Source organism: Sarcophilus harrisii, chromosome 1 (assembly GCF_902635505.1).
Source record: "Sarcophilus harrisii chromosome 1, mSarHar1.11, whole genome shotgun sequence".
In the NCBI taxonomy this organism is placed as follows: Eukaryota; Metazoa; Chordata; class Mammalia; order Dasyuromorphia; family Dasyuridae; genus Sarcophilus; species Sarcophilus harrisii.
Genome location: NC_045426.1, coordinates 3,649,405 through 3,670,451, shown reverse-complemented (window position 1 = coordinate 3,670,451; position 21,047 = coordinate 3,649,405). Strand labels below are relative to the sequence as shown.

The following is a 21,047-nucleotide window of genomic DNA, read 5'->3' as shown; positions in this document are numbered from 1 at the left end:
AACCAATCTTCCTTGAGCAACAGCAGCCTGAGCATTCAAACAACTTCAAGGGCTTCTTATTTACAAGATCAAACAAAAAATCTTCTGCTCGGTATCCGATGCCCTTCACAAGCTCTTCAGACACACCTTCATGCAGTCTGTGATATGTAACAGCAGCTTCCTGGCTGTTCCTCAAACGTAATAGTCTGTGAGACAGACTCTCCCATGATGCTCAAAGCTAACCAAGGACAATTTACATGTTTCCCTCAATGGAAGAGAAGCCCAGGAGGACGGGGAACTGTTTCAGATATGTCTTGGTATCCTCAACAGACAGCACCTGCAAAAACTTTTGATTGGACCCAAATTGTGCTGAGATCCAGGGGGTGTTCAGTGCTTTCAGACCAAAGCTATCTAGGAGACCAAGGCCAGAAATGGCCACTGAAAGATTTAAAGGGACAATTTCTCAGGTTACTGCCAACAGTCTGAAGCAGCAACACCTCTGCCCAAGATCGACGTGGAATCTTTATGGGACTCACCTATATATGTGAACACCTGATGAGGAAATAAACATTCTCCCAAACAACAGTGTAAAATGAGGTATCTTCTTTATTAACCCTGAAGTGTCTGAAAGGTGGCAATTCCCAGATCCCCACTAGGATTCTTGTAGGTTTACGAGCACACACTTCATTTGGTGGTAAAAGCTCTTTTCAAACAAGATGCCTCCCATTCACATACCATAATCACTTGAGGATCCTCAAAACCCCTACAACAGAAACATCCTGTCCACACCCAGCTATCAATGTCCAAGCAGACCTAATAATTGTAGATGAGACACATGCTCCACACCAAATGGGACAGAAGAGGTCCAGGACATAGTACACATTAAGGGATATTCCCTGAGGGTGTGGTCCCCCAAATACTCCTACTGGACAATGCTACTGTTCCAACTGCATGAAATCCCCAAATCCTGGAAGAGACCTCCCCAAAGAAGATGGCCCTGCAAGCCTCTCCTGTGGGCACAACAACCTGGAGTTGGATGAAAAACTGACAGCTGAGTAGATAGAAAACACAGAGAGACCGGCTGGGCCCACAATTAAACATCAAAATGAGTACCACAAGGGGACACTGAAGAGATGCATGCTGGACAATTAAATAAAGAGGTGGAAGGCTGCCTCAGGGAAATAAATGGAGGCCCAAAGTTGGGCTTATCAGGAGCTATGACTTGAAGGCCTCCAATGAGCCAAAGGACCTTTTTTCTTCAGTGACTATAGGGGAGGACACAGACGTGAATCACATGGATTGCCAGGCCAAGGGGTGCTGAAAACTTTATCCCTAGAGAGACATTCAAAGAGGTGAAGCACAAATTCCATCTGAGGTATGACAGTGTTTGGCATACAACAGGTGCTGAATAAATGCTCTCTATTTGAAAAGTGTACTTTGAAATGATCTGATTCTGGGGTAGACGGTGACCCAGTACACAGAGCACTGGGCCCAGATTCAGGAAGACCAGAGTTCAAACCCAGCACACTGGGATGTGGACAGATCTTCATCTTTGTCTGCCTCGCTTTTCTCAATCGTAAAATGGAATTGTTGTGAGCATCAAATGAGCATGTTTGTAAAGGAATTAACACAGTGTCTGGCGAGTGCTAAATGCTAGCTCTTCCCCTCCTCTCCAGCCCCTTAGTATGGCTCCCCTGACCCCTTCCCAGGTCAATGCTCTCTCCTTTTCCAATTTATCCTTCAAACCAACCAATGAAAACTGATGAAGTCTCCTATGTGTCAGGCCCTGTACTAAGTTCTGGGGATATCAAAAGTGGCCAAATATAGTTCCAGAACTCAGGGAGACAACCAGAAGCCTGGAGACAGGACACAGAATGAAGAGGGAGAATGCTCCAGAGTTATTGGAGGGGTTGGGAGGGAAAGGGCTGAGAAAAGCTTCCTGAAGAGGACTTGCAGCTAGAACTTGAAGGAAGCTGGGAGAGCTAGCAGGTATATGGGGGAGGGGGGAAGAAGAGAAGCATTCCAGGCAGGGGGCCAGCCCTGGATGCACACGCCACCCAGAGCAGCCGGGCTCACTGGCCAGGCTGTAGCTAGAATGTGCTCCCAAACCTCAAGTCCCCCAGTCTTCAGTTAGTTGAAGAAATTATCTCCCAAGGTCTCACCTGGCTCTTTGATAGCTTTCTGTGCGCCATTCATCCTGGCAGAGCTAGGAATCATATTTGGATCTATCTCCCAATAAAAATGGCCTCCAGGAGGGCATGAACAGCCTCCACTAAGCTCTGTATTTCTCCCTGGGCCAAATACTCCACACACAATAGAATTATGTTGAATGAGCAATCTAGATCCAGCTCAAATTTAATCACATCCACAATGATTGTTTCCTACTAAAATAAGTCACAGAAAACTCTGTGCCCCAAAAATTCATTTATATCTATCTTTGGATTTCAATTCTCCTTTAATATATTTGCTTTCTCTCATTATATTTTATATGTTAATCCCAATATCTCATATCTAGAAACAACTCCCTAAATACAGATTCATCCTACAGAGAAGGTGCTTGGGGAAGCCTCATCAATGGCCAGATGCCACAATCAGCAATTCTTGGTGATTAACGCAAACCGGTCTAAGCATGGGGGCCCTTCCTTATCAGGCCTAGAGAACCCAACATACACTGCTGAGCACCTAGAGAGTGCAAAGGCCTGAAAGACAAGCCATCAAACAAGCACTGGGGATGGATTGGCTTCAGTCACTCTGGGACTACAAATAGGGTTTTCTTAGCAAAGACACTGGCTATTTCTTTCTCCAGAAGGAAATTTTACAGATAAGAAAACTGTGGCAAAAACGGTGGATTTGCCTAAGGTTACTTACAGGTAGTTAAGTGTTTATGGATCAAGCTCTCTAACCACTGGGCAACAAAATATACATCATAAAAGAAGAAATCAGGAAAAGCTTCAATAAGAACTTCAGGCTAGAGGCTAATCCCTCTGGATACACAGAGGTTAAAGAAAAAGAAGGACAGAGGGCCTTCATTTGAGGCACAGAAGCCCAGAGGTTAGAAAGAAACCTCAAGCTAAGGGGGCCATTTGCCTCTAAGACAGAACCCACAAGAGTGGAAGAGCAGCCTAGGATGGGGGAGAGACTAAAGCCCAACTGCCCTGGGCTCTACAGCCCAACTGACCTAAAGCAAGAGGAGGTCATCTGGTGTTCTTAATCAGAGCCTCTAGTCTTAGAACCTGTAACTATGGAAAGAAACACGAATGGGAGGAGGGAGATGGAAAGCTCAGACTGCATCCAAGGGAAGGTGCAAGAGAAAGGGATCCAAGGGACTGAAGTAGTCTTGGCAGCCCTGAATGGGGACAAGGAGAGGTGGAGATAAGCCTATAGGGGGCGGGATGGGATGGGGACTACTTTATTGAGTAGAAAGGGGGGACGTCCAGGAAGCCTGAAATGGGGAGGGCAAGGGCCCGAGCAGGGGGAGACCCGACATGGACAAGCATCCTACAGGAGTTTCTAATTTAGGACAGCTATTCTACAAACTACAATCCCACCTTCTGGACCAAGGGACCTAGCCCACAGATGTGGGGCCTGAGTCACAAAGAGCACCTCCACCTCGAACCAGCTGGCCTTATGAAGCAGTTAACTTCGCTAAATGTGTCAGCAGGGGGCACCACACTGCAGTCAGCCACTGAAGGCAGGAATGCCAGAGTTCAAATACAGTCTTAGAAGTCGGTGACCTTGGGCAAATCCCTTGGCTTCTGAGCCTCAGTTTCCTCAAATGTAAAATGGGGGTAAAATCTCACAGGGCCCCTGGGAAGCTTCAACAAGATGCTATTTCTTGGCACAAAGTAAGTGCTAAACAAGTCTGTTCCCTTCCCTTCCCTGAATCACATTCAAACTAAGTGAACCCAACTTCCCAACAGCCATTTAAATAAAGTTAAAGTTCTCATGTCCAACCCAATCTCATTTGATTAGATGGCGGTGCTTCCTTTTTATAGAAAGGTTTGTCAGGAGCCATGGGCAGGTGGGATGTCAACGGCCCTTCTCCGTTTTGTTCCGTCTCTGCTGAAGGTCAATGGAGACAATCACTGACTGGTATGGGGAGCTCCACACCAATTTTCAGCATCAAGAACATGCATTCTGAACTTCAAATGCTGGACGCCATTAGAATACATTCCCAATAAAAGGGACTTGGATTTGTTCCTTCCCAAATCCACTCCTGAGAAGATCATGAAGAAAGGCAAGAGCAGTCTGAAATCCTTCCCTCCTCCCTGGCTCCACAGCTGCCTCTGCCAGGCCCTCTAACCAGACTGCCCCCCCCCCCCCCCCCCCCCCCCCCCCCCCCCCGCCCCCCTTCTCGCTCTGCAGGGGACATCGACTGAGAGTCAGGCTGCCCTGTCCCCAGCAGAGATTAAAGGGACCCCATGGGTTGGGCACATACAGTGACAGCCCCTGCTTCTACAGTCCAGGGGTGGGCCCAGATTGATCTAGGGCAGCGCTCTATGATGGCACACCTGACCCCTGAGATCACCTCCTCAGGACCATAACAGTAATTTCTTTCAACATCTATTTCCCTTTTTATCCTCACCCTTCCCCCCCCAAACTCACTGAAGAATTTCTCAGCTGGAATATTTTCCTTTTAAGCATCAGAGGGAATATTGTGGAAGGGATTTTTGTATTATATTTAAGCCTAAACTGAACAACTAGAAGAATAGAGAATGGAAGGAGGAAAAGGGCATTTATTGAACACCACCTATGTGCCAAGCAAAGCTTACTTTTAAATGACCAAAAAAGTCTTACCTACTACCATAAGTGTGAATTCAAACCCTCTCTTCACAGATTTTCTGTATACTTGATTTGGGAGATTCGCAAATCCCACATAGCCTTCAAGGTTCTTCTGTTGCTGTTTGTTTTTTAAAGAAAAGGGAACAAAATTAGTCATTAAAAAAGTCTAATACTATAAAGTTCTAATACCCTTCCTCAAAGTTATTTTTGAAAATTATATGAATCATTTTCCACAGCAAATCACACCAGCTTTTCTTATCAAAAATTGAAGGTTAAAAAAAAAAGCACTTATTAAAATAGCATCAACAAGCATGATGAATTGAGTTTCAGAGCTCATTTACAGCATGGGGGGAGTGGGGGAGGAAAGAAGAATAACAACACAATTAAAGAAACCTTTCTCAGACCAATGATTTCACCTGATAAACCCTGAAGGTTAGTAACAAGATTTTGACTTTAAGAAAGCAAGCTGCTAGAATTTTTCACAAAATCATTTAAATCCATTTAGAATTATTTTTCTCTTCTTTTAATTATACAGTCATTTGGCTCACTCCCCACAGAGTACTTTTCTTGAAACTGAGCCTAGTCTGAAAGGGAAATCAAAGCACTGAATTCTTAACAATTGTTTTCCATAAATTTGTGCAGGTTTTTACAGTCAGTGTCATGTTAGCAGCGCTGGCAAGCAGCTATGCTGAATAATGACTTCAGGCTGGTGTTTCAGAAGATTCTGCTGCCGTCATCTTCAGGGAAATCAAATTTAACCAAGCTGCAAAGCCAATTTTATCTCAACTTGTTAAAAATCTTCAATCATCTCAAGAGGATGCTTCAAAGTGGAATATGAATACTCCTATAGGGTTATAAAAATAAATGTGATCTTTCACTCAGCCATCTGCAAAAAATTTTCATCCTAGAGGCTTAATATGACATCATATTGGTTAGCTTCTAGTCTTAATGGAATCTCATCCAATTTATTGGCATACTTCTCTAGTGATGAGAAAACTACATTTTCATTCTAAAAGTTCATGGCCAAGGAGCCCTTAAAAATTAATTCTATCCAGAATCAACATTGGTGAAAATTCTAACTTGAAACCCAATATCACCTTGCTTTTGTTGCTGAAAAAGTCCTTTGCAAATTTCACTTGCAAAATTTACTAAGAAGGTTTATGTATAATATGTCTAATCCAGAATCTTCTTCCTTTTTTGGCTTTTGAATAGTCTTTCATAATGCTGTTTGAAAATCAAAATCAACTATTACACTGTATGCCCATTATGTACAGAGTATGAAAATGCATTTTAAATTTTTCCTCAGCTCAATTTCAAACAATTTTACATTTTAATTTATGACAAGTTAGGGGAGGAAAAAATTCCTTGTTTACATGACTAAAGTCACATAGGATACTCACAGCTACTTTGTAAAGAATATTTTTCCCATCATTCCAGTGTTCCAAATATCAGTGGCGGAGTTCCCCAAAGGCATGGTAAAATGAAGCATTCCAAGAATGGTATGTTGCAATGTCAGGCCAAAAAGTGTGATCCAAAGGAACAAAGCAAAAAAGGAGGAAAAAAATGAAAGTTACTTACATGTAATGAACAAATCAAATTCAAAGTTATTTAGAATTGCAAAAGAAACCATAATTTTTTCAAACATAGCATCTTAATACTTCACCAAAGCAAAAAACAAACAAACAAACAAAAAAAAAAAAAACACTAATTTTCATTCTTCAAACTCTGGTACAAAAAATGTAAACATATTTTACAGGGAACACAAATTCTTTTTAAATGATGAGTATATACCCTCCTTTTCATTGCTCTCTCTGGTGAAGGGAAGTAGGGGAATGTATATCAAAAGGCATGAGAAGTTACAATATATACTTTAAGCTCATGGAATATACAGGGAGTAGTTAATGACAATCCATCCCGGGACAAATAAAGAATCCTAGCACAACACTATTTTATAATTACTGGATTAGACGACATAGAATCAGATAAATCCAGAAACTGAGGCTAAATCCATTAATGGGAATAAAGATAATGAGAATTAGAAACTAACCCTAAAAACTTGAAGGCAGTTTATGAGATATAAAATTGAAAAGAACATTAATAGAATAAGAAAATAAAAAGAAAAGGCAGTTTCAAGTATAAAACAAAAGAATTAATAGTTAACAAAATAAGAAAATAAACTCAACTTTTGGCAAATCACTGATGAAAAGTTTCTATTTATCACAGATATATAATAATAATAAACCAGGGAGCTACAACTTTAGGTGGGCAATACATCCCTTTGGATTAATCTTGCATTACACTTGGCAGTTTCACTGACAGGAAAATTAATTCCCTTGACCAACTGGCACATTCTCTACAACTGAGAGGTTAAGAGGAATGGGTGGGCCAGTATCACATGACCTATATGGGTGGAAGCAGAATGCAAATCCATGTCCTTGGCTACAGGACAAATCCTCTACACTACACACTATTATTATGAGAAGCCAAGATTTAATATTATGTTTTATTATGGAGTAGTTAGGTTCAAATCCAGCCTCAGACTTAATTAGCTGTGTTACCCTGGGCAAGTCGATTTAAATCTTGTTTGCCTCCATTTCTTCCTCATCTGTAAATGAACTTGAGAATGTCCTAGCAAACCATTCCAGGATCTTTGCCAAGAAAACCCCAAATGGGATCATGGGATGTTGAACATGATTAGAACAATTCAACCACAATAACAAAACTGTTTTATTGTATTTGTGTTGTTAAACATTTGCATCCCCGTCTCTAGGCTGACCTCTCTGCTGACCTCCAGGCTCAAATATCCATTTCCCTATGATTAAATAGAAAAAGCCTGTTTAGCATTCAAATCCTTCATGACCTAAACATACAGACACCCCTCTCCAGTCTTCTTATATCTTGCTCGCCCTCCTAGGAGTGCTCTGCTTTTCCTGGTACTCAACAGTCCATCTCCCAACTCTGGGCATTTCACTGGCTACCATTTCTCAAACCTGAAATCTCTCCCTCTTCATCTCTAACTCCTAGAATCTTCCCAACTAGAGTTAAAATCTCACTTTCTATAAGAAGTTGCTTCCATTAAAGGGCAGTTCCTTCCTTTTGTTTTTTCCAATTTATCCTACTAATATACTAATATAATAGATATACATATATAATTCTGAATATAGCACATGTGTTGTCCCTCTAATGAGCTCCTTGAATGCAGGATGTATGTCTGCCTTTCTTTGTATCCCCAGGGCACATAGCACAGTGCCTGGCACATAGTAGGCCCTTAATAAATGTTTGTGATTGACTGAACTGAATTCTTGCTAATGAACTCCCTCCAATATTTATTCAATCAAAATTCCACCTCTTATTATATATGTAATACAACCCCATGGTTACTGATATGACCATGAAAAAAAGCACTTACAGAAATCTCATGAATGGTGACTCACGAGCAGTCTTTTCAAAGTTAACAAACCTTTTTGATGGTAAAGAAATAATTCCTTTAGAAGTAAAGGTAACTACTACCCCATTAAAATGAAAAAATATCAAAGAATGATGTAGCTAAATATCAGTGACCCATAAAGATATGCAGCAACATGGTGCCATATAGTATGTGTGCCCATTATATACTGTTATCATAAGTAAGGAGAAAAACTTCCACCATCCTGGAAACTCTCCAAGACTATATGCAAGCTATCATCCATCATTTTTACCATTGTCTCCAAAGACCTCAAGACCAAAGGCACAGGAATAGGACTTTAGACAACAAGCATTTATTAAGTATCTACTAACTCATGAGCATTTTGCCAAGCATTTGGGAATACAAAACAGGAAAAATAGTTCCTGCCCTTGAGATGCTTACAATCTCTTTGAGGAATTCAGAAAAGAAGGCCAAAAGGGGAAAGGATACTTCAGAGGGGAAAAAATAAACAATAACCTGCTTGTAATATGTGGTACTGAAGTACTTTTTGTCATTTGGTAAAGAGATGCAGAGCTCTTTTTGAGACACCAAATATTCTGACCCTACTTTGTGTTCATGACGCTGCAGAAAGGGTGTTGTCCCATTCTTAGTTTTAGATTCTTTTCAATCTTGAAACTTGCTAGCATCCAGGTCAGCCTGGAAGTATTTTGGTAAGGAGAATCTTTTCTATTGCACTTCCCAGAAAAGTCATTTAATTTTCTTATAACCAAGTGAAGAAGCTGCTGTGATTTTTGCCTTGCAAATGAAGGAAAAGGCAGAAAGCAAGGGACCAACCCAGGGTAACAAAGGATAAATGCTTAAGGTAACAATGTCTGAGACTGAAAAGGAACTGCAGGTTCCTGAGGATTCCTGTTCCCACATTAATGTTCACTGACCAACAACAGGTCCCAGGCCAAGCCCCAGTTGATCATTTTTTGGTCAGAGTAAACGTAAATAGCAATTGTTTGACCAGAAACCCAGAAGGTGTTTCCCTCCCAGGTTGATTTTTTTTTTTTTTTTGGGGGGGGGGGGGGAACAAGGTAAAAGAGACCATTTTCTGCCTCATTTTTTATTTAGCCTTAATCATTGAATGGGGTTGCCCAGTTGAAAAAAAAAAAAACTTAGCTTAAAAAGGCCAAGGTCTCTCACTGAATTCCAGGCCATCTCCAGTCATCCTGATCTCTATCTTGCCTCTGGGCCCAGATGGCTCCAGGAGAAAGTGAGGCTGGTGATTTTGCACAGCCCTCCCTCACTTAAATCCAATTCAGTTGCATGTCATGGCATCACCTCCCTGAAGTCTTGATCCTCTTCGACAACGAAGGGCAAACAACAACCTCTGTTGTGAGTAAGAGGTGCTCTCCACTGGGATCCCAACTGGAACTGGCCAGTTGGGCAACACAGCTTTCTTTTCTTTTCTTCTTTCCCTTCCGTTCCCTCTGTCCACATAGGGTATCATACCCTTACCTGCCGGTATTCTGCCCAAAGGAATGTAAATTTTGATCGCTGAAACCTTGCAAGATATCTTTAGGATTTATAGGCTTAGGAACAGGCCTTAAACTCAAATCACTCAGACTCTCATCCATCAGCCAAGGATAGGTCTCAGGCCAAGCCCCACTTGGTCATTGTCTGGACCCAGACTGGGTCAGAATGAACATAAATAAGCAGTTGTTTCTGTTTTGGCCAGAAACCTTGAAGGTCTTCCCCTCACAGTATATATATATATACTGCCCATATATATATATGTATTTGGTTAATTAAAAGTAGGCCACTCTGGCTCATGTCTTACCTAGCCTTAATCCTTTATCACCTGGGTGTTGCCTCAATTAAAGACCTTTGCTTAAAAAGGCCAAGGTCACCCATAGCAACAAGGCCACCCCCAGTTGTCCTGATCTATTATCTTGCCAATGGACCCAGAGGGCTCTGGAAGACAAAGTGAGGCTGATGACCTTCCCCAAGGGTCCTCCCTTAATTCCAATTTATTTAGGCCTCCCCGTTGTCCTGGTCCTCTGTTTCATAACAAGAAAATGTATAGAGTAATGGCCAGGGAGGGAGGGAAGGAGAGAGGGACACACACACACACACACACACTCTCTCTCTCTCACACTCACACACACACACACTCACACACTCATACACACGAACTTGCCCCCAATTCTAAGTTAATTATTTTCTATTTATCCTGTATATGGGTGGGTTCTTTGGTGTGTCCCCCACTAGACTTTGAGGGAAGATACTGTCTTTTGCCTCTTTTTGTATGCCTAGCATTTAACAAAGTGCCTAGTACACAGTAGGCATTTAATAAATGTTTATTGATTGATCTGTCCTAATATTTGCTCAGCTAAATTTGAGAGGTTGGCCTGGAAGATCTGGAAGGCTCATCTGTTAAGATACGGGGCAAGTCTGTACCTACCAGGGATAAAGCCCTCACAGCGAAAGGAATGAGGGCCATTTAAAAATTCTACAATAGTATTCAATCTTTTAATTTATGTGTATATGTGTATATACATGTATGTATGCATGCATGTGTGTGTATAAAACTAAAGGCATATAACTAAAGTTAAACTAAGCAATAATAGCCTTCCAAATCTAGAGCCAACCAGCAACAGAGATATCAGATAAATATTCCAAATGTTAAATCTTACCCTATTGTATCTACTTAACATACCTGCCCTTTGTCTACTTAATGCAGAAAACATGACAAAGATGTATTACCCATTTTTGTGGTTTATTATAAACACTGAAAATAGTAATAATTTGTTCAAAACAGCACACTCTCCAGAAAGCATAGAATTTTTTTCAAGATGATCAGGACATAAAACTGGATGAATAAGACTATTTCACGACATGCAAGCTATATGTTTCAATATGTGTGAAACATAAGGGAGGAGTTATAAAGGATTTTTGTTTTTGTTTTTAATGAAAACAGAATTGTACTTTAGGCACTAGAGCCTGATGCACTTTGGCCACCAAAAAAAAAAAAAAAAAAAAAAAAAAAAAAAAAGGCTCTTTCACATGTGAGTGTAGGACACAAATACTTAAAAAAAAAAATTTATATCATCAATTTCTGACATCAACAAGCTGAAACTTCATAGCCTATGAAAGCCCACTCATTCATTACCATGTAATTTTGACAGGTGCCCCCTCCTGTAGAAGACAAATATTTTGGTATTTGTGGGTGAGATCAATCAATAAACATTTATTAGGTACCTAATCCAGCCTGCTAATTCTCAGCCCTAGTTCCCCAAAGTGTACTGCTGGCCAGTCGGGTCAATGCTTTCCTGAATCTACCCACAAATACACTCACCTCAATGGTGATCTTTGAATTAATTTCCCTATTCAGACTGAATTTGCATGAAGCAGTTCGGAATCTTAAGTCTCTACCTCTGCCCCACCCCCCAACTCACAGAAGATGACCTCACTTCCTACTTTATTGAAAAGACCAAACCAAGATGACTTCACAAACGAGACTAAAGCCAGCCATCTCATCCAAACCAGTCAATCCTTATAAACCAGAGGACTACAGGATGGAACTAGAAAGGACCTCAGAGACCATCCAGTCCAAATCTCTTAAGAGTTGACAGATGAGAAATTCAGTGACTTGCCCGGGGTGACCCAGGTTACAGTAAGTAGAGCCTGGCTTTGAAGCCCTGTCCTGATTCCAAATGCCATGGATATATAAATGAAGGTTACTTTGCCCAGGGCAGAGCTGCCTGGACTTTCTATGGATTCCCAGCATCCAATTAATAAATGCTTGTTAAAGCTTGACTCAAAGAAGAAACCTGACAAGATCTCCCCTAACTCATGTGCACAGATAAGTAGGGATTGGGAGAGGTGTCCTCGCACAGATATGGATCACCTAATAGTATGTCAGATTTTTTCAATGTATTGATTAGTTCTACTGAAATTTTTTCTTATTCTTTACTTTTTCTATTTAAAAAAAAAAAAAAAAATCTGTTCTAAGGGATGGCTCCAAAGGAGGGAAATTTAGGTGATGTTAATCAGCAAGTATTAAGTAAAAATAAGATATTAACAAAACTATTAAAATGCTTGCTGACTGATATAGCAACATAATCTTCCTTCTTTCACATAATGGCTAGTCCAATTGTATGTGACCAACAATTCCTTCTACTTAAAAAACTCCAATAAATGGGAACCCACTAGCTTCTCTCCAAAATCGTACATTTTAATTTTAGAAAATTTCCCAAGTAGAAGCAAGTTTTCCCATACTTCAGTCCTAACTATCTCCCCAAAGTTTATTCTCTACCTCACTAAGCCCTATACCTTAGGCTAAAGAAAACAATTTGGATCACCATACTAGTGCTTCAGATATTTGTCTCAATATCTGTCTCCTCTCTTCTATTCTCCCTCCTAAACATTTCTGTTTTCTTCAACCAATCCCCTTAAGTTATTTCTCTCTCCATTCTCTCTCTGGTTCACATCCCAGCCAAAACAGCATCCAACAATGACTACAATATCCTAGCGTGGGACTACATCTAGACATTATGTCTGACCATTGTTTCTTTTCATGCATCTTAGGAAGGATCACATTAGATTGCCTGCTACCTTCAAGTTTTGACCTACAATGCGTACCTTACAACTCAGTAACACCCATTTTTTTCCAAGTTCACTCATCCCCAGCTTACTCCCGCCTCTCTATATCCTTATCTTCACCTAGAGAGTCACCTACCCTCTCCTAGGCCTTTTTAAGAGATCTCTGTTTTCCATGTTTCCTCAGACCCTTGGCTCCCTCCTTGGTTATCTAACGTACTACAGGTTCTGCTTCTACAGTAGCCATCATCCAGGAAAACAAACTCACTGTAGAATGAGCCCACCATCACCATTTCTAGAGGAAGAGTTAAAGTATATAGGGGATAATAAAAATTCATTCATTTTCTTTCTCTGGCTCTGCCTCTCCCTCCATTAACTGCCACTGACAAGGAGGCTGCAAAGCTAAAGCATCCTGGGAATAGCACTATTCCTCAGACCAACAAGCCTGCCCCCTTCTTGAACTTTCTTCCAAAGGAGCAACTTTTATGAAGATATGACTAGTGCTTCAACTAGTATTTCAGCAACTCCAGCCTCTCCTTAGCAGCTACAAGCTACTGAAGATGAAAAAAACAAAGTTCTTGCCACTAAAGTCCTTGGAGCATCAGAAACAGATACTCTTTGACACATAACCATCTGCTTTGCTGGTGCGCTCAGCTCATAGGGCCTTGCCATCTGACTTGCTAGGTCTCCCCCCATTAGAATATGAGCTCCTTGAGAGCAGGCTGTCTTGCTTTACATTTGCATCCCTAGCATTGGAGCACAGTGTTTTCTATGTACTAAACATTTATGAAATGTTCTTTCCATCATGCATTTTATTCGCACATCTTTTGGAGTTACTAAGACAATCTTCCCAAAGCAGAGCCCAGGCCCAAGGCTCACTGCCTTGGTTAAAAAATTTCCATCTTGCCTCTTGGATAAAGTCAAAATTTTTCTACTTGGCAGTCTTGCTCCAGGCTACCTTTTTATACAGCAAAGGCTAACACTTGTGTGTACGAGTTGGTGGGGATTATTTTTCAGGCATGCATGGGCTGGACAAGATGGCTTCTGAGATGCCTTCCAATTCTAAAATTCTATGAATTCCAAGCTTATATCACATTACTCCCTTCCATGCACTTCACGTCCCAGCCCAAATGGCCTATTGGCTGATTCCAAAACTTGGCAGGCCATCTCTCCATCTGTCCCTCATACCTGAAAACGCCCACCCTCTCTTCTCTCTGCCTCGTAGACTGCTTGTCTTCAAGGCTCAGCTCTGGCGTCTCTTCCCAAGGAAAGCCCTTCCCATTACCCCTAGTCGTTCGTGCTCTTTGCATTCACTGGCCCTTCATCTATTCCCATGACATCATACATTCGTCTTTCTCTCCAGCTCCAAGTAAAACAAACTCCTGAAGGGAGGGGCAATTTTTCATCACTGCATTCCTAGTGTTAGCAGCACTAAGGCACATAAGTAAGATTGTAGAAGAGTTTATCAAAGAAAAAAGAGAAAGACACTGAAATGTATGTTCTACCACTTCCAACTTCACTTTCACACTAAAATCTTGTCTTACACACAGGCAGAACTGACACTCTCACATATAGCTTAGAAGCAAGCTGAGGAATTTCATCATTTAGATTTTTTAAATAGTTCAAATATATCCTGCCTTTTAAAATATCCAGATTCACTCTCACAAGAGCACCAACATCTTATAACACTAAAGTGATATCCTGAGTAATTTCATTTAAACTGAGTTCATGTTTGTGGTGAAAGTTTTTTTTCCTGTCCCTCCCAGATGAGAAGAGGAGGGGGAATTCTGCCCTAGAAAGACTGTCAACTTTTCAATTCAACAATTTATTAAGTTCCTATTATGTGCAAGGCAACATAGAGTTCTGAATGTTTACTCTCATTCCTATTTTGTTTTGAAAAATTACTAGTATTTCAGCAACTCCAGCCTTTCCTTAGCAGCTACAAGTTACTGAAGATGAAAAAAAGAAAGTTCTTGCCACTCACTTGTACCTTATAACTCAGTACCACCCATTTTTTTCCAAGTTCACTCATCCCCACCTTACTCCCACCTATCTATATCCTTATCTTCATCCAGAGAGTCACCTACTCTCTCCTAGGCCTTTTTAACTAACATAACTAGGCCTTTAAACTAACATAAAAATGTTAGTTTTGAAAAAAACCAAATCCGTGGGCAGCTAAGGATAGAGCACCAGCTCTTAAGTCAGGAGGATCCGAGTTCAAATTTGACCTCAGACACTTAACATTTAGTCACTTAACCCCAATTACCTCAGCAAAAAAAAACCCCACCTAAATCTGAATGTCTGAATTTTGTGTATGAAAGTTATTTTCCCATTAAATTTTTATTATAAGGGAGGCCTTTCAGGCAATATGAGTTTTTTTTCTGCTTTGAAGCCTGATGAATTCTCCAAATCTAGTCTGTTTTTAGCAGTTCTGAGATGTTCTTAGAAACAATTATGTACTATTTTCCTGTTTCCACACACTAATAGCATAACTACATATCAATATATTTTAACTAAATTTCTTTAAAAAAAGCCAACTTAAGCCCTTCTCCTCTCAAGTAGATTCACCTTTCTAAAAATTTTCCTATGAAAAACTTCCAATTATCATGAATCATCTTCACTGTGCTAGTTTATGGTTCCTCTGGCATCATGAATTGTGGCAGCCCTTTTTGTAGTAGCTAGAAACTGGAAATTGAATGGATGCCCATCAATTGGAGAATGGCTGAATAAATTGTGGTATATGAATGCTATGGAATATTATTGTTCTGTAAGAAATGATCAGTAGGATGATTTCAGAAAGGGCTGAAGCGACTTACAGAAACTGATGCTAAGTGAAATGAGCAGAACCAGGAGATCATTATATACTTCAACAACAATTCTATATGATGAGCAATTCTGATGTATGTGGCCCTCTTCAACAATGAGATGAACCAAATCAGTTCCAATAGAGCAGTAATGAACTGGACCAGCTACACTCAGGGAAAGAACACTGGGAAAATAGTGTGGACCACAACATAGCATTTCCACTCCTTCTGTTATTGTCCGCTTTGCATTTCTGTTTTCTTTCTAAGATTATTTCTAAATCCAATGCAAGATAATTGTATAAATATCTATCTACATATAATAAAACAAAATAAGCAGTTAAAAAAAGAAAGAAAGAAAGAAAAGGTTACTGAAGTTAGGGAACCCAGGTTCAAATTCTATCCCCTCCCTACAGACTACTTGGTCAACTTGTTTCCACCATCTCCTTGAATGAGCCTCTTAGAGGAAGATGCTGTGTAATCCACAAAATATTGCATCAATGCAGTATAAACTGCCCCACCTTGAAAAAAGTATGGGTACTTGAAGGCCATATTAGTGGAGCATAAGCTATGCCAGGTCCTGCCATGCTAACTATGGCTTCAGGAGCGCCAGAGATGTGGGAAAAGACTGTGGGAGAAGGGCATAAACTGAATTAGAAAAGGAACTATGTAGGTAATTTAAATAGGTAAGGACTTGTGAAAAAAGTCAAGAGCTGCATACAAGAAAAATCTAATTCTAAGAAATCCCTAAATTTAAGATCATCATTTTTATTACATTGGCACAATCCAATCAAACCCACTGACTAGCTTTCTGGTTAATTTTTAAAATTCCTTTTTAAAGTATTTTGTAATTGTAATTATCTTAAGGATATATTAGATGTTCCATATACTTTTTTAGTCCCAAATATTTTACAGTTATTTTAAATGATGCTTATCTAACCTTTCTCTTTTAAAACACCCATTATTAAAGCAAATAGTGGAGATGTTTCTGCATATAGTGCCCTCTGAATAACAGTACATACTACAATCTTTTTCATTCACTTCTAGTTTATGTTGCTGAAAACATAAACGCAAAGTTCTTATTCTTCATTTTTCTTGACCTTTCTATTACTACTGACACAGCTTTTTATTCCCTCCTCCAAAATACTCTCATCCATTTTAGCTTAAGACTCTCATTTCTCCTGGTTTTCCTCTTATCTGTTTGACCATTCCATTCCTTCTCAATCTCTTGTGCTTCTGCCTCCTGCATCCTTTTTTTTTTTTTTTTGATTGGTGATCAAGTCAGACTTGATCACCAAATACACATGCATATGATATATAAGTTGCATGACCTATTATGTGTCTGCAGATAACTCTATATGTATATGATTAGTGTATTTTAATTTACATACGAGATAAATGCCTAGAGAGACATAAACAGAGCCAAATATCCAGCTCGCTCTTCTCTCCAAAATCCATACTAAATGCTTGCTGGACAGCTCCACCTAAGTCACTCAGCCACCTCACAATCAGTATTTGCAAAGCAGAACAATAATCTTTTCCCAAAAACTTACATCTTCAAACTTCACAAGTTCTCTATTTACCTAGGCACATCCTTAGATCATTTATCTGGTTTCTGACTGGTGTCTCATCTCTCCACTCTCTCCTTCATCAGCTACCAAATTAAGCCTGTTAAGTTCTCCCTGACCATGTCACCGTTTCCCCAATAACAAGTAATAGAAAGAATTCATACAGGAGGCAGAGTCTAAGCTGTACCACTGAGGAAGATGGAGGAAATAGAATAATTTGTTTGGAAAAGAACAAGAAAATCAGGACACAAAAAGAGTAGAAGAGAATAAAATGAAACCATGTGGGAAGAGAAGTTTGAATCAAAATGTAAAACGCTTAAATGGCAAAAAGAATTGCTCTTTTCTCCTAGAGGCAACAGAAAGCCAATAAAGTTTCATGAGCAAGGAAGGCCCATACTTTTAAGAAAATCAATTTGGCACTTGTCTGGGCTACACAAGAGAAGAGTATGGAGGCAGAGAAACCAATTACTAAAGGCCTGAAGGAGGATGGTGGCTGTGTGTTAAGTGGAGAAAAGAGAATTAAGAGATCAACAACTGTTTGGGGTGGGACAAGAAAATTGACCTGGGTGATTGGCAGGGAGGCTGCTCCTGAGGTCCCATCCAGCTCTTTAATTCTATAATAAGAAGAATTGTGTGACCCTCAAAACAAACAGGAGTAAAAGCAAGGGAAAGTTAATAAATTTGCATTTGTATAGGCTCAGTGTTTCACTTGTCAATGAACAAATATCCTTCAAAGGAATGTAAACTCCTTGAGGGCAGAAACCTTTTCTTGACTTAGTTCCCACTGCATTTAACCAGATAAAGTGAGAAAGGTGTAGAATAGGGACTAATAAACAAGTTTAGATTCCTCTTGTCTAATTTTCTCTGGTCACTTTCCCATTTTCTAGAATTCTATCTGACTTCATGCTGTGCCTACAATGTCCTTCCTTCAAATACAGCAATTATTCTGGGACTAAAGTTCATATCAAAAAATAAGGGAAGTGGTGAGGATACAAAGCAGAAACTGCCTCTGAACCACAGTTCACACACTATAGGGGAGACAATAAAACCATACATTAACTATATCCAGAATATGTACCCAATAGGGAAGTCAGAATACTCCCTGTTCCTCCCTCAGTAGCACCAACACATTTGATCTAAGCCTCCATCTCCTGCTTAAAAAGAATGTCCCACACTAATGCATTGTTGGTGGAGTTGTGAAATGATATAACCATTCTGGAGAGCAATTTGGAACTATTACCAAAGGGCTATAAAATTCTTTGACCCAACAGTGCCACTATGAGGTCTGTATCCCAAAGAGATCATAAAAGCAAGAAAAGGACCCACATGTGCAAAAACGTTTATAGCAACTCTTTTTGTGGTGGCAAAGAATTGGAAAAATGAATGCCCCTTCAAATAGTTGAATAAGTTAGGATATATGAAAATAATGGAATATTATTCTATAAGAAATGATGAGGCTAATTTTAGAAGGCTTAGAGAGACTTACATGAACTGATCTTGAGCAAAACAAGCAGAATCAGGAAAACATTGTACATAGTAACAGCAAGATTGTGCTATGTTTAACTGACAGACTTGGTTCTTCTCAGTGCTTCAGGGATCCAAGGCAATCCCAAGAAATTTTGGATGGAAAATGCCATGCAAATCAACATATACTATATTCACTTTTTTTCCTTTTTCTTGTTTTTCTTTTTGGTTCTGATTTTTTTATCCCCCCCCCCCAAAAAAAAAAAAAAAGTTTTTACATGCAACTGAGGAAAATAAAAAAAAAAAAAAAAAGAAGAAAGGATGTCCCAGAGATACCTTCACATCCTTTAAACTTTAAAACCTGCCCCCAACTGGACACTCTCCCTCCTTATCTCCACCTCCTGGCTTCTTAATGCCTTACCTGAGACTGCCCCCAATATATCCTGTATATATTTTGTTCCTCCATAGTAGTTTACCTGTTGTCACCCCCATTAAACTGTTGAGTTCCTTAAGAGGATGGACTGGTTTTTTGCCTTTCTTAGCAGTGTCAGACAGAATAGCTAAGTATTTAGTATTTGACTGGATAATAAACAGTTCCCTGTTCCGTCTCCCTCCCCTCATCAAGCCTGGGCCTTGTATGCATTCCCTTTTTACCTCTGCTTTTTGGAATCACTGGTTTTCTGTAAGTACTATCTTTGATAGAAAGCTTTTATTAATTCTCACCCCATCCCCCTAAAACAATAAACTTGTTTATTAGTCCCTATTCTACACCTTTCTCACTTTATCTACACCTATCTCACTTTAACTAAGGGAAGAAAAGGTTTCTGCCCTCAAGGAGTTTACATTCCTTTGAAGGATATTTGTTCATTGAAAAGTGAAACACTGAGACTATCCAAATCCCCCCTTTCAGTAGAAAGAATAGGAGAAGGGGAACCTAAAGCAGTGGTGTCAAACTCAAAATTCCTCTTGGGGGAAATTGACTTAAAAACACAAATTAGTATCATCTATGTTGCGTTGTTTTTTAATGTTATTCTGTTAAAAATTGCCCAGTGACATTTGAATCTGGGTCTGGCTACACAAGAGGGTTTTGTCCCTGCATGCTGCTTGCAACTAACTGGTTTCACCTCAGATGCCTCTGACCTAGAGTCCTGAGCTACAGAATACACCCAATGTTAGGGAGTTAGGACAAGAATGATCCAGCAAGGGAGAATGAGAAGCTGTCAAACAGCTAGGAGATGAGTATCACAAGTCAAACAGGAATGATCGGGAATACAGCACCACAACAGAATGCTGAGAGCAGAGAGAATAGGCTAACACCCGTAACAATTACAAGCCCATTGTTAACTTTGGAAAGAGTAGCAACAAATGAATTACAATATTGGAAACAAGATTTCAAAAAGCTGGTGAAAAGAGAGTCAAGAGACAATTTTTTCTACAAAAGTTTGGCTGAGGAAAAAGGCAAAATCTAAGACGACAGCTTGAGAGTGATTTAGGAATAGTTTCTTAAAGATGAAGGAGATCTGGGTGTAATGGTAGGCAGCAAATAAGGAACACCAGTTAAAAAATGGTTGAAATTTCAATGGAGAGAGATTATGATTGATGGAGTAATTTCTAAGAAGATAGGATAGAACCAAAAGCACATGAAGAGAGTTGGGTTACCTAGGGAAGAAATGGATCACCTCATTATTAGGGAATGAAATAAAATATAGGCTAATGATAAAAGGGAAGCAGTCACTTCACTGTTTGCCTCAGTTTCCTCATCTGTAAAATGACCTGTAAAATGAAAGGGCCAATCAGTCTAGGATTTTTGTCAAGGAAGTGCTGAATGCAAAATGGCTTGGAGCAGAAGGGAGCACAGAAGAGATTTCAAAGGTGTAATTAACAGAGCTGGCAACTGATTTGATGTGGGGGAATGGGGGAAGCTGCAACGAAGGAGAAAAGTCAAGCAAGATTCTTGGGTGGTAAACCTGGATGATGCCCTTGACAATAAGGAAGAGCAAAGGGCATCAGGAGAAAGACAAGTTTGCCGTGGGATGTCCAGTCTGAGCTGCAAAAACAAGAGCCAAGGTCAGGAGAGGTCAGAATCCCCAGATGAGGCAATAGAGAGATTAAAAAGTTCCTGAGCCAAGGGGCTAAGGGAGAATACACAGCCAAGGACTGGCAGAAGAACGAGCAGGAGAACCAGAAGAGAGCAGCAGAAGGAAAACCTCGAGTGGCATCCCAGGCAGCGGGGGCCAAGAAAGAGGAGAACAAAGGACCTCCTTTTAAGTAAGACCCAAGAGCAGCTGCAGTGAAATGGTAAGGCACAGGGAGTGGAGAGCTAGTGCTTGGGGCTTGGGGTCAAACCATGCCATATTAAAGCCCTATCCAATGCCAGTTCTGCCGCCCAAACTGAGGCTTGAGGATCCAGACAAGGAGCTTTCTTATTAGTGGAATCATCAGCCCAGTCCCATCTCATCT

At 40.1% G+C, this 21,047-nt stretch overlaps 1 protein-coding gene across 3 annotated transcripts in view; it reads right to left on the bottom strand.

Moving 5' to 3' along the window:
• SEPTIN7 (septin 7) overlaps positions 1 to 21,047 on the bottom strand; it is a 68,715-nt gene that overhangs the window by 33,315 nt on the left and 14,353 nt on the right. The window contains exons 2-3 of one of the 3 annotated variants that reach the window (XM_031951685.1): positions 6,162 to 6,166; positions 4,777 to 4,879 (exon numbers count right to left, since the gene is read on the bottom strand). In XM_031951685.1, the coding sequence (XP_031807545.1) occupies positions 4,777 to 4,879; positions 6,162 to 6,166 (108 nt within the window). Of the gene's footprint in view, positions 1 to 4,776; positions 4,880 to 5,411; positions 5,439 to 6,161; positions 6,167 to 21,047 lie in introns of those variants that run through there. The other 2 variants (XM_023498535.2, XM_031951689.1) reach the window with 2 other exon arrangements.